Below are 12,877 nucleotides of genomic sequence, written 5' to 3'. Positions count from 1 at the left end.
GATCTAGAAATGCCTGTCCATCATGAGCATTGGTCTCAAAAATGTATCGTTTATTTATTTTTCTATCAATTTTATACATTGGTTTTATCTAGAGTTTCGATAAATATTGAAATTTTTATTTTAAACCATGATGGTAACTCAGAGGGAAAACTAAGTGGAGTGGCAGCCTTGTAATTTTTTTCTTTTTTCTTTTTCGCTTCTTATGTTTTGTTTACTACTGGCGCGCAGTTAGTTAGTTGAATTTTCTGAGTTAGCGAGCGTTCCCTGGAAGCTGTGAAGATGGCGACATGTGATAGTTTTTTGTAAAAATGTGTCAGAATTCAATTTTAGTGCTTTTAATTACGGTTTCTAATGTTGTCATTATACAATGTCAGAGCAACATCGAGTCGCTTTTACAACTTTAGGGTCTGCCAAGAAGCAAGCCAAATCCAAACCGAAGAGTGATTCAGTTCGCATAACCATAAATTTGACCGAGCCTAGTGGTGATTCGTGTCCAGTTTTTAGTTATACCGCTCTAGTTAATTCTGTCGAGGTACGTATATAATTTTCTGCATTTCCAATACGTCATATCTGTTGTAAAACTCAAATCTTAATCTCTTAATTGTCTTAGTATGAAAAGCCAGATAAACATGTACACATAGCCATGTCAGTCTAGTGATAACTAAAACTTCTTGCTGTATGTAATGACTTTCCTGCTTGGATAATTGAAGTTTATATGTATATCACTATGAGGAGCCAATCAAGGTATCTTCGTATGTGTCATTTTAATCCTCATCAGCACTCTTCCAAAGTGAAAGAGGAAACATATCCGATAGCTTCTACTTCAGCGATATGCGATATCATAAGTTAAGGTTATGTACCAGTGTGCCCCTGATAATGCAGGAATTTTCCTTTCTGCCAACAATTTGAGGTTTCACATCTAGATTTCATCTCAACCCTGTTTCTTTGCCAGCTACTGTGAATTAGGAAACATGGTGTGTCATTACTCGGGTCTAAAGATATCTTAAACAAAGTTGAGCAAGCATTATCGAGGGAACAAGGCCAGGAAAACTCCTAACTGTCAGGATTTTTTAGGACTCTGAGCATTCTAAATCCACCAAATTACAGGCAACAGAAACCTGATTGATACTACATTAATCCACCTCATTCTGATAATTAATTACAGTTAGGAAGACAAGAAATTAGATACTATGCTCATTCAGCAATTTTCTGTTGAAACCGTTTGAGCCCGTCTGTATTGTGCGTTTCTTGCTATTTTGACGCAGCCGTACTTATATCCCTTTCAAAATACCCCAATGACTAAATCATTTTATATGTTCGGTATGGCCCCCACCAATTGTTTGTACCGAGAAAGTCACCTCATGAGGAATTCACACGTCAACATTTGCATGGAGAGTTGCCACCCGGAGGTTACAGTCAGGAAAGCGTCAAAACATGCATTCATTTCATTAGGGTTCTGTGACAACATGTTGGTCTCTTAGTTATCGCAAGAAGTACATATCCAAAGGCTCAGGATAGATCAGCTGCGTGCAGTATCTTCCAGCACGATAGTTCTAGTTCAACATATGTATAACCTCTCAAGCCATTCACATAATCCACAACTTTTCTAGACAAAGTGTAGGAATTGTACTATCACGGGCAATAAACCTAGTTGGGTGTGTCATGCATTCTCCTTGATAGACCGCATAGAAAATAGAGTGCACTAGAAGACAGACAGCCAGCCGATTGGCCCCCAACTCCTGGGTTCCCGATTATTTTTCTACCCAAGATTGAGAAATTCTAGACCTTCCATCCCCTGACATTCAGTAATGCACGGATTTTCTTTATCCAACGTGGAGTTTTTCACGGCGTCGTGTTGTCAGCTCGCGGAACGCTTGCATCCGGCCGCTCGACGAGATCAACTCACGCCGTGGAAGCACACCGCCCTCAAGCCTCGGGACTCGAATTCGTGCTACTTTTCCCACCCGAGTTTTCCCATCCCGCTCTCAAGCTCGCTCCGAGCTTTTTTCCTATTTCGAGATCCTGCACCACGAGCTCGAGATCGTTTCGGGCTGACGTGTTAAGTTTTCACTTTCATCTTTGCGGAGTCTCGTTCTCGTAATTACTACGCGACGCGAACCCCTCCCACCCCCGCCCGTGTCGCTCGGTGAATCGCTCGGCACCTCCCCTCCTCCCATCCTTTTTCTATTCCATAAAATCCCCCTCCGAAATTTCACGATTTACGCCGGGTTCCATCCCTTACCACTACCACCCTCCTCCCTTTATGACCGTCGATCCTTTCCCCTCGCGGTTATCAATATAAACCGGTTTTAATTTCGTCTTTTCGACGGAGCCGACTTTGACTTTGCATCGATTGAACGTTTCGTTCATGCCTAGATATCGTTGAACCTTCCGCGGTTGCTTCACTCGTCGCAGCTAGTAGCGGCCCAGCGTTCCCGCTGTTCCCTCATCCTCCTCCAATTACGCCAGCTGTCCACACGCTAGCTTCCACGACGCGAACCGAACGTGGTACCAGGTTTTTTTCTCGGGTATCGGGGGGATTTTCTCTGGGTTTTCAGTTCGTTCGTCGGGGCGTCCGTTCCGTCCGAGGCGTGGATGTTGGAAAGGGCAGAGGGAGCTCTTTTCCGTCCGTCCACCGCCACGGCGCTGCTCCACGACTCGAGAATTCTGTATCAGGAGCACAGAAGTGAAGTGCACGTCTCGCGGTCGCTGTCATAGATCCCGCCCGCCTGTCACTCCTTCCCGCGCTTCGGTCCCTCCCCGCCCCTCGCCCTTGGGGCCCGTCAGTCTGCGGATACAGTCTCCTCTCCGCCCGCGCCGAGCTTTCTGCTCCTGTCTTGCGTTTCTGGTCATCGCTTGCTCCACTATCCCTTTCTAAAAGGGTGACCCCTGTCACCCTTATCCAGCTGCAAATTTCGTCTCACCATGGGATATTAGTTTGAATGAGATCGTATACCACAACCTCCCCCCGCCTTTGACTCTATTTCGCACTTGCGCCACCTCTCGATCTCGCTGAGGTGATGTTCGCGGTGTCGTTTTGCGTTTCGCTCCGGAAGAATGTGCAGTCGCACCAATTTTGGCGTAAACGGAAGTATGATCCTTGATTCAGTTCCCTGGAATTTTTTTTAGAGAATTGATACTCGCATGAAAAGTGTATCTTTGACCTTCATTAAGTTTTATAATGAGGTTTTGTCAAATTTAAAAAAAAAGAAAAGAAAAGAAAAAAAAAGAAAAGAAAAAAAAAAAGAAAAGAAAAAAACCCAGGTGTATTTGCCTTGGAAAACACTAAAAATCAGCAAAACTAACTTAAATTCTGCGTCTCAATCTTCGACAAAGTCAGCCAAAAAATCGATTTATACTGCAAGGTTGATACATAGATAATTTTTTTCAAAATTTGATGGAATCTAATGGATCTGATCTAATGTGATTCAGTTCCATAAAATTTTGCGAAAATTTGAACGAATTTGGTTTTTCAGTATTTCTACTTTCTTGGTAATTCAGTATTTCCACCAACATTTTATTTTTTCATGGGAGAACCGTCTCATAAGTCTGCAATTTTTTTTTCCTCACAAGTTTGAAGGTGTTAGCATGATAAGCAGCAAATTCATCTGACGGTTCACATTCTATGAAGAAATATTTAAACTGTTGGTAAAAAATACTGTACCAGGCCAGTTGAAATACTGCAGTTTGTGCGGCAGATGACAATCTGAAAGTGTTTTCTCTTCAAAAGCTTCAAGTCAAATTTTTCGACTTCACTTGAGAAAAATTGCTTTCTTGAAATTGTATTCTCATTAGCTAAAGACCCTATCCCTCAGAAAGTCACAAATTTTCACACATGCGACTATTAACTTGCAAAAGGACCTTAGCCCACTGCAGTTTTATATCTCAAGCAAGCCGCTTCTCTCAAGTTGGATCAAAATGTGAGTTCTTGTGAAAAAAACTTTCTTCTATTCCAGATATTCCAGGTATTCCAGAGATTAAGTAGCAATTGATCATGTTAATTGTGTGAATCGAGAGCGCATCATTTCTTTTTAATCAAAACAATTTCTAGCCCCAGGGTCATTCCATGTCAATTCGAACGGACTTGTAACCACCCGACTCGGATTTCCATGATTTTTTTTTTACTTAATCTATCGGTCAATATAAGAAAAAACCCAAATTTTCAGCTTCATATCTTCAATATTTCTTGAGAAAATTTTTTTGAAGTTTTATGGCCTTCTCTAAAAATGCACTCTCCAGACTCAGAAAACGGGAATGACTCGTGTTTGAAAAAACCTCATAAGTTTTGCAGTTTTAAAGATTTTAAGCTGAAATTTGGCACACTAGTTCGTGTTAGTATGTATTTTAAGGGAAAAATTCCCAATTAAACCCAACTCACTCAGGAGGGCCAACTGAGCCGAAGATACGCCGTTTTAGCCCTGATTTTTAACGCTAAAAACTAGTTTTCTTAAAATGGGCGTAGCAACCGAAGCTAACGAGATATTGCAAACTTTTTTTTTTTGAAAATCAACTTCAAAGTATGCTCTAACTGATTAAAAAATAAAAATCGTGGGTATGCAGCTTCTACATTGGTTAATCACACTTTTTAGCAAAAAACGCTCAAAAAAATTGAGTCTGGGGGTAGGGTGCGGCTTATACGAGAAATTAAAAAGGTTGAATTTTGAAAATGACAAGGGACCCCGCCAAAACGTTCCTAATAGTGTAAAAACAAACGTTGTAGAACAGTTTTGCATTTGGTCAACATTTAGAGGTCGCGACAGGCCCTTAAAATTGCAAAATTCGGCTAATTTTCGCATTTTTTCATCCATTTTGGCAACTTTTCTCAGGCCTCACGGAGAGTTCTAATTGATCATTTTATTCATAAATAGGCAATATATTACCTAAAATGCATCCCATCCTTCACCTTAAGCCCCCAGCCCCTCCAACCCCCCTCCCTTACCGATCCAATATGAATACACTCTTCATAAACTACGCTATTTTGGTAGTGACCAGAAATCTAAAGTAACACTGGTCAACACGGGTTCAAATGTGATTGTCTTAGAGTAGTTTTTAGCGCTGAGTCCGAAAATGACCTCCGTCATGCTGGGTCAGGTCGATTTTCCCCGGAAAAATCAGGATTTTCCTTAAAAATTGAGCTTTTCCGGTGAAAAATCAATTTTCCGGAAAATCTGTGCATGATGGAGGAAAGATAAGGCCATTTTCGGATTCAGCAGCTAAAATTACATGGGGCACCATAAATTGTATGCCTATTAAAGTTTCCGTTCTGTTCCAAATATCGAGGTTTTTCCGGACAAGTGCCCCTTTCCGCCCATGTGCCGCATGTAATATCAGTCCGATTGATTTGCGTCGGAAAGGAGGGAAAATATTTTTTCTCAGGCGACTGGTAGAGTTGACTCCACTAAATAATTGCCGCTGCAGCCGCATATGACCCTCGCTTTTTTCCAAAATCTATCAATTTTTTGGAAAATTCGATTTTTCGAAAATAAATGCACCTTTTTAACTCAAAAACGTTTAAAAACATCCCCTCTTTTCGGAATCTGAATATTCCAAAGGTTCTGCAAAAAAAGCGAGGGTCATATGCGGCTGCAGCGGCAATTATTTAGTGGAGTCAACTCTACCAGTCGCCTGAGAAAAAATATTTTCCCTCCTTTCCGACGCAAATCAATCGGACTGATATTACATGCGGCACATGGGCGGAAAGGGGCACTTGTCCGGAAAAACCTCGATATTTGGAACAGAACGGAAACTTTAATAGGCATACAATTTATGGTGCCCCATGTAATTTTAGCTGCTGAATCCGAAAATGGCCTTATCTTTCCTCCATCATGCACAGATTTTCCGGAAAATTGATTTTTCACCGGAAAAGCTCAATTTTTAAGGAAAATCCTGATTTTTCCGGGGAAAATCGACCTGACCCAGCATGACGGAGGTCATTTTCGGACTCAGCGCTAAAAACTACTCTAAGACAATCACATTTGAACCCGTGTTGACCAGTGTTACTTTAGATTTCTGGTCACTACCAAAATAGCGTAGTTTATGAAGAGTGTATTCATATTGGATCGGTAAGGGAGGGGGGTTGGAGGGGCTGGGGGCTTAAGGTGAAGGATGGGATGCATTTTAGGTAATATATTGCCTATTTATGAATAAAATGATCAATTAGAACTCTCCGTGAGGCCTGAGAAAAGTTGCCAAAATGGATGAAAAAATGCGAAAATTAGCCGAATTTTGCAATTTTAAGGGCCTGTCGCGACCTCTAAATGTTGACCAAATGCAAAACTGTTCTACAACGTTTGTTTTTACACTATTAGGAACGTTTTGGCGGGGTCCCTTGTCATTTTCAAAATTCAACCTTTTTAATTTCTCGTATAAGCCGCACCCTACCCCCAGACTCAATTTTTTTGAGCGTTTTTTGCTAAAAAGTGTGATTAACCAATGTAGAAGCTGCATACCCACGATTTTTATTTTTTAATCAGTTAGAGCATACTTTGAAGTTGATTTTCAAAAAAAAAAAGTTTGCAATATCTCGTTAGCTTCGGTTGCTACGCCCATTTTAAGAAAACTAGTTTTTAGCGTTAAAAATCAGGGCTAAAACGGCGTATCTTCGGCTCAGTTGGCCCTCCTGAGTGAGTTGGGTTTAATTGGGAATTTTTCCCTTAAAATACATACTAACACGAACTAGTGTGCCAAATTTCAGCTTAAAATCTTTAAAACTGCAAAACTTATGAGGTTTTTTCAAACACGAGTCATTCCCGTTTTCTGAGTCTGGAGAGTGCATTTTTAGAGAAGGCCATAAAACTTCAAAAAAAATTTTCTCAAGAAATATTGAAGATATGAAGCTGAAAATTTGGGTTTTTTCTTATATTGACCGATAGATTAAGTAAAAAAAAAATCATGGAAATCCGAGTCGGGTGGTTACAAGTCCGTTCGAATTGACATGGAATGACCCCCCAAACATAATAGGGACGAACATAAAACTTTAAAAAAAAACTTAATCTCAAAAATGCTTGCTTTGATTTTAATTTGTTATTATGAAAACTCACTTGTAAGTACGTTGTTTTTCTTATACCTGTCGGATGCGTTTCGGCCTCATTGTAAGACGATCATCAGGGACGCTGATTGTTGTCAATTGATGCTGATAATAACAAATTTAAATTATTCAGTTCTTGTGTATACCCGACCCTAACGTTATGCTTATTTTGAAATTTTTGGGCCTTTTTCCTCACAAGACTGGTCTTGAAATTCTTCTCTAAGTATAATCAACTTACTTATTTGTTTCAGAGAAAGAAAAAGAAAGACAATGATAAAGTTGCTAATGGGTCTATTGACCATATCCATGACTGTGATGAAGAGCAGTTAAAAAGAATAGCTGCACAATATGAAGATAAATACGTAAGTACTCTAACAATGTCCCTCTTCCTAAATGATTGTTCTTTTACTCTTTTTTTAAACGGTCTTCTTCTTTGAAAGTCCGTATTTGTCTACTTACAAAAAATATTACATATATGGATTGTAACACTGAAATGATGATTACATTTTTTAAAGGAACATAAAACAAACTGGAGTATGCAATCTCTCCTTTAATACCTAATGCAAGTTTTTGCTTTTTCACTGAACATGAAATTGTTCTTTCAGGGAACCAAGGAGAAAAGGTTTTCAAATTACAATGAACTCGGTGCTGGTTATGATGATGGAGATTCATTCATCGATAACTCTGAGGCGGTAAGTTTTATTCCCTTTTTGTCTCATTCTAATCGGCTGGTCATCTTTTTTTCTTTTCCGTCATCCTATTTTTTTCTTAATCTTTTTTTGTTTTAAATTTAAAGAAATTGGATATGAGCAGAAGTGCTTGATATTTTCCGACTTTTTTCAGCCAGAAAAGCAAAGCTAGGCTAGGACTTCATTCCAAAGAAAAACAAGTTGATTTTTAAAAAAAGCAGGAACTTGCAATTTCCTATATTGTCTTTTTTGTCAAGTATTTGTATACACCTACTAACCCCCTGAACCCCCATAGGGCTATGAGAGGTTAGAGGGCTGTGGCGCAGAGTGCTGTGAAAGCGGCTCTTATGCATGTATGTAAGACATGCATGTTTATCTATCGTATCCACCTTTGCACCGCATATTTACTCTCTCAGATACTTTCCTTGACCTTGATAAAAAACACCGAGGTTCCAGTCATTTACTTTTCATTGTTTGCAGCTTGATGAAGCCCTGTCGGAGCAAGTGGAGCCTGAGTTTGGGGGCTATTACGTAAACATAGGTCCTCTTCAACTAAAACATCTAGATGGTTCTGAAAACTCTGAAGATGAGGAGATAAACATGAGAACTCATAATCTGAAGGTATAAACCCATCAAATTCATTTAATTTCTCAGTTCTTAGTTGTATCATTTTACAGTTGAACTCTGACTATGTTTGGTCTTCAGATTTTATTCGTTTTCTCTCTTTTGTCACTTTGTTAAAGTGTCATTTATTTAACAGAGATCAGTCAACGTGGCAAGAAGTTTCTCCTAGACTAAAGAAATTTTGTTTGAATGATTTCACCTCTTCATCAACCTAAGTGTAATTTACGGGAGTATTATGCTCTAAAGAAGACAAAAAATGACTCGGTTCAAATAATGAAGATACGAATATGTTTAACATATTGAGTTAACTGGTATTTGGTATGAAACTTAACTGCAGAAATATGTTAATGATATGGTTTTGTGAAGTTATGTTGTGATTCACAGCCATAATGGCAACAATGCTAATTCTACCTACCAGGTAATCTCTAAATGGATTTTTCGTAATTAGTTCGCCTACACCACATCAGTTATAGGCTACTAAAAGCAGTAACCTGCCTGTGAATTGTTCAAAATCTAAGTTTTTCTATCTGACAAGACAAGACTGAGTTGGAATGAAGCATTTGATTGGTCAATCGTAACATTAAGCAGCCGCAGGTAAGCTAACATTGGGCCAGATAATTGACTGGTCGTGCATCACCGGGAGAGTACCTTTAGGTTGTCCATGATATGGCCCAATGAAGGCTTGGAATTCAAACTCCACTCTTATCACCAAGCAATCATGTAGCTCCGTTTCATTTCGGTCGCTCTTGTTCCAGAGGGAAATTCAGAATCTCAATAATCGGCTTGCCAGCTAACCGATTGATTATCAATTAAAGTGAGCAACACACACTAGAGTAGCAGTAAAGGCACAAATTAAAGAAAATTAAGAAAACTGGCAAAGGTAGAGTCTCTCTCTACCATTCTCATTCTAAATCTAATCTCTTTTTCAGTACCAAAAGAATCTGGAATGCTTTTTCCACAATACTCTAATTTATGTTGTTTTAGGCTTTTAGTAACTCAGCGCTGTGGTGCTGCTCTACCATTGGAGTGCATTAACACTTTTACAAACGGAAGATACCATTTCTAATTCCAAAGCAGCGCAACTAATTAATTTTGTCTTTTTTCTTTACAAGCTCATACAATTTTTCTTTCTCATTTTCAGAGAGCTGCCAAAGCTATAGTTAGTGACTCTGAAGAATCAGAGAAGAGCGAAAATGAAGAAGAAGAAGAGGAAGAAGATGTAGATAAAGATGACAGCCGAGAAGAAAATCACACTGCCACCAAACATAAAGTTAAGGTAAAAAAAAAAAAAAAAAAAAATTATTTTTAATGTGATAACAACCTTTTCAGAGTATCAGTTAAAGCTCTCTTTTCTGAATTTGTAGTTACCTCTATAAGAAACAATCATTCAGTTTCTGATTTTAGGCACTGTTGTGAATAGCATTGGCGGATCCAGCAATTTCGCAACAATGGATTTCCTCCATTTAAACCTATGGAAATGTATCGATTCTTGGAGGGGCCAGGTGCTCTGACAAGAATTGATTATTTAACATAGGTTTAAATGGAAAAAATCCGATGTTGCCAAATTGCTGGATCCGCCTCTGGTGAATAGTAGGAATGACTTCTCTCTGCCAAATATTCTCCTTTTCTGAAAATTTAACTATTCTTGTGTCAATTTCCCAACAACAAATATCAGCTACAGTGGTACCTCAATTATCTGCTCATCAGCAATCTGCAGATGATGAAGCACCGCCAATATGTCAATATTTGTCTTTCCAAGAGAAATGTAACTGCTAATCGACGGTGAAACTACCAAACCACGTATCTCGGTTTGCGATGTTGCAGACTTTCTGTCATACTTTATTTTTTAAATAGAAAACTACTCAACGTCAGTTTGTGAAAACTTCCATGATTTTTCCTCTTTGTGCGGAGAAAAATCTGTGAAAATTGTAAGGAATGATATTGATTTGATCTCCTTCAAAAAAATAAAATGTGAGTGGAGACTTTTAAACACCGCAAACGAGATACGTGGTCTGGTAGTTTCACCGTCGTAATACAACGATAGCAAGTGTGGGGTGATAGGGAAATAGTTACAGGCGGGTAACAATGCTCCTGATGAGTCATCTCATACTTTTCAATAAATATTCCATACATATTTTATGCGGTTTTAAGAGTTTTTATGATATGTATTTTCAATTTTCCGTCGTTTTCGGTTTTTGACTTGGGCTTTCCTCACAATTGATCAGATATTTAAGGTATCACTAAATTTGTAAAAAGAACCTGGATATTCATTTATTTTATCTCTCTATAGTTCTCTACAACTCTCTGGTTAATTCATTAGTTAAAGGAACTGCAAAAATTGCATTTGTGGCTACAGTATTCTAATTAATTTGTTGTCTTGTGCATTTGTAAGACATTTATAGTTTTTGCCAGTTTCTAAAATACTCAGACTGCTGGCTTAAGCTGCAGGACTCAGATGAAATTTCTGTCAACACTAACTATCTAAGTACGCTCTCTCCAAAGTTTGGAAATGAATGCATCTTCATGGATTCTGCATTGATATTTTTACTTTGATAAAATGACACAAATGCACCTTGCAGTTGAAGTTGGATTTGCAAAACTTGAATTTATGAATTGAAGGGTTTAAGTATGTAGCTAGAATCTAAGTATACTGGTGGTGTCAATCTTGAGATAAATCTGACATTGATTTTTTTTTTTTTTTTCAGATTGCAGAAACAAAGGATGTCAACAATTTGAAGTCTGAAAATGTACCAAATGAGACTGATCAAATTAGGAATAAATCAAATGGTGAAATTAGGGTGAAAAAACAAAAGCGTAAATTAGATCCCAGCACCGATAATCATGTAGAAAAGAAGAAGAAGAAACTTAGCAAATCCTTAACTGTAAAGAAATTATTAGAAGAAAAAAGAATAGCAGATGCATCTCCAGGTAAATATCCCTTTATTTATTCTATTATAACTTTTATTAATCTTCTTGCTGTCCTGGTTATTTCTGCTTCAAGCAGGTTAAATGGCAAATCATAAGATATACTTAGGTTAATTTTCCACATATTTCTGGAAGTGAATTTCAGTGGAAAACTACTTTTTTTAACCTTTTTTCCATGCTTTTTATACCAGGTACACGTCACCTATTGCTAGCTGTTTGTTGTTAGTCCTGGAAATTTATGTGTTCTACCAGATCATCATTTGTTCATCTCGTAATCTATCTTATGGGAAAAACTGAGTGTAGAATGAAAGATTCACATTAATTAATAACCTCATTCAGTGGAGCGCTTATCTTCAAAGATCTTTTATCGATAATTTGCTATATTAACTCCTCACTGTTGTTTGAAGCCTCTGCCTGCTACGACCAAGTTTATTAGCAGGGAGGGAACCATTTTTGGGAGTTACTTCTGATGTGTTCGCATTTGTAACTCTGTTCGAATTTTCTATGATAGTGCCAGGCTGGAAATGCAAATGAAATCATGGATGCGCGTACACTTGTGTTTAGCTCTTGGATAATGGTTTTTCTTCAGCTAGTATATTTGGCTAAAGAAAACCTACACTTGCATTTCAAACTCAACAGTGAAATGGTTGAACTCATGACTACTTCTTGAATATTCTTCTTCTGACGGTGACCCTTATCATTGTATTTCATCAAAGCTTTAAATCGAGATGGAAAATTACTCCAGGGACAAAAATCTCCAGATGATATCTTCTTTTAGGTTCTTGTAAGGAATAACTTGACTCAAACAACCCTACTGTATGGTTGAAATGAAGCCAAATTTCAAGAACCTATGCAGTAAAAATAAATTCTATATCTATTCTATAAAAATAATATAATTTTAGAAAAAACATAACCCATCAGCAGTAAATAGCTTGATGACCATTGATGATGAGTAATAAACCATGAAACGGATAATTGCGAGTAATTAAGGACCACATTGCCTTTTGAATCCTTCAAGTGATCACTCTTTTCAGAATTAAAGTCTGTTTAAATGATCTCAGGAGCTCTTATGCTGTTTAGCCTGGGTTTTTCATTAGCATTGTCGTTATTGATGCACAGCTCAGGAAAAGAAATGGGAATTATATCAGTGGTGACTTTTCTACTGAGTACTTGATTCACTTGTTTTATTTTGCAGAGTGTTCAGACAAGGAGACCTTGCGGGTGCACAGTTCTGTTAATGATGTTATTGAGTCTGTAATTCTTGCTAGTAGGACTGATAGTAGTATTCTAGAAAGAGACAGTGATATTAGCAATGGTTCTAGATCCTCCTCAAGTAAGACTTTCTTCTTTGTCGGATATGTTTTGCTGTCATGTTCTTTTTGAATTTTTGTGACAACAGCAAACTGAACTAACAAATGTAGGCTGGGAGTTATCTTTTGAAAGAGTTGATCATATAGAGTTAAGTGTGGTTCTACACTTTAACAACTTTAAACAACTTTTTGTGTCCCAAGTATTTTTGGAATTCACAGTTGAACTTCACCCAAAGTTGGAGTTTTGCAAGGGCTTTTTTAGAAATACATATTTTAAAACTGTGAGCACCTGAGACGAAGTT

General features: G+C 38.0%; 1 protein-coding gene across 6 annotated transcripts in view; it reads left to right on the top strand.

The window, feature by feature from the left end:
- The first annotated feature begins 213 nt into the window (after nt 1-213).
- The window catches only part of yem (yemanuclein), a 46,013-nt gene continuing 33,349 nt past the window's right edge, over nt 214-12,877 (top strand). For 4 of the 6 annotated variants that reach the window (XM_072298404.1, XM_019052333.2, XM_019052331.2 and 1 more), the window contains exons 1-7: nt 214-532; nt 7,279-7,389; nt 7,633-7,719; nt 8,197-8,337; nt 9,482-9,616; nt 11,046-11,268; nt 12,461-12,598. In XM_072298404.1, coding sequence (XP_072154505.1) covers nt 368-532; nt 7,279-7,389; nt 7,633-7,719; nt 8,197-8,337; nt 9,482-9,616; nt 11,046-11,268; nt 12,461-12,598 — 1,000 coding nt within the window. In that variant the 5' untranslated portion in view covers nt 214-367. The remainder of the gene's footprint in view (nt 533-7,278; nt 7,390-7,632; nt 7,720-8,196; nt 8,338-9,481; nt 9,617-11,045; nt 11,269-12,460; nt 12,599-12,877) is intronic. The other 2 variants (XM_019052334.2, XM_019052332.2) reach the window with 2 other exon arrangements.

This window comes from Bemisia tabaci, chromosome 3 (assembly GCF_918797505.1).
Source record: "Bemisia tabaci chromosome 3, PGI_BMITA_v3".
In the NCBI taxonomy this organism is placed as follows: domain Eukaryota; kingdom Metazoa; phylum Arthropoda; class Insecta; order Hemiptera; family Aleyrodidae; genus Bemisia; species Bemisia tabaci.
The sequence above is the reverse complement of the archived record's forward strand: the minus strand, read 5'-3'. Positions and strand labels throughout refer to the sequence as shown.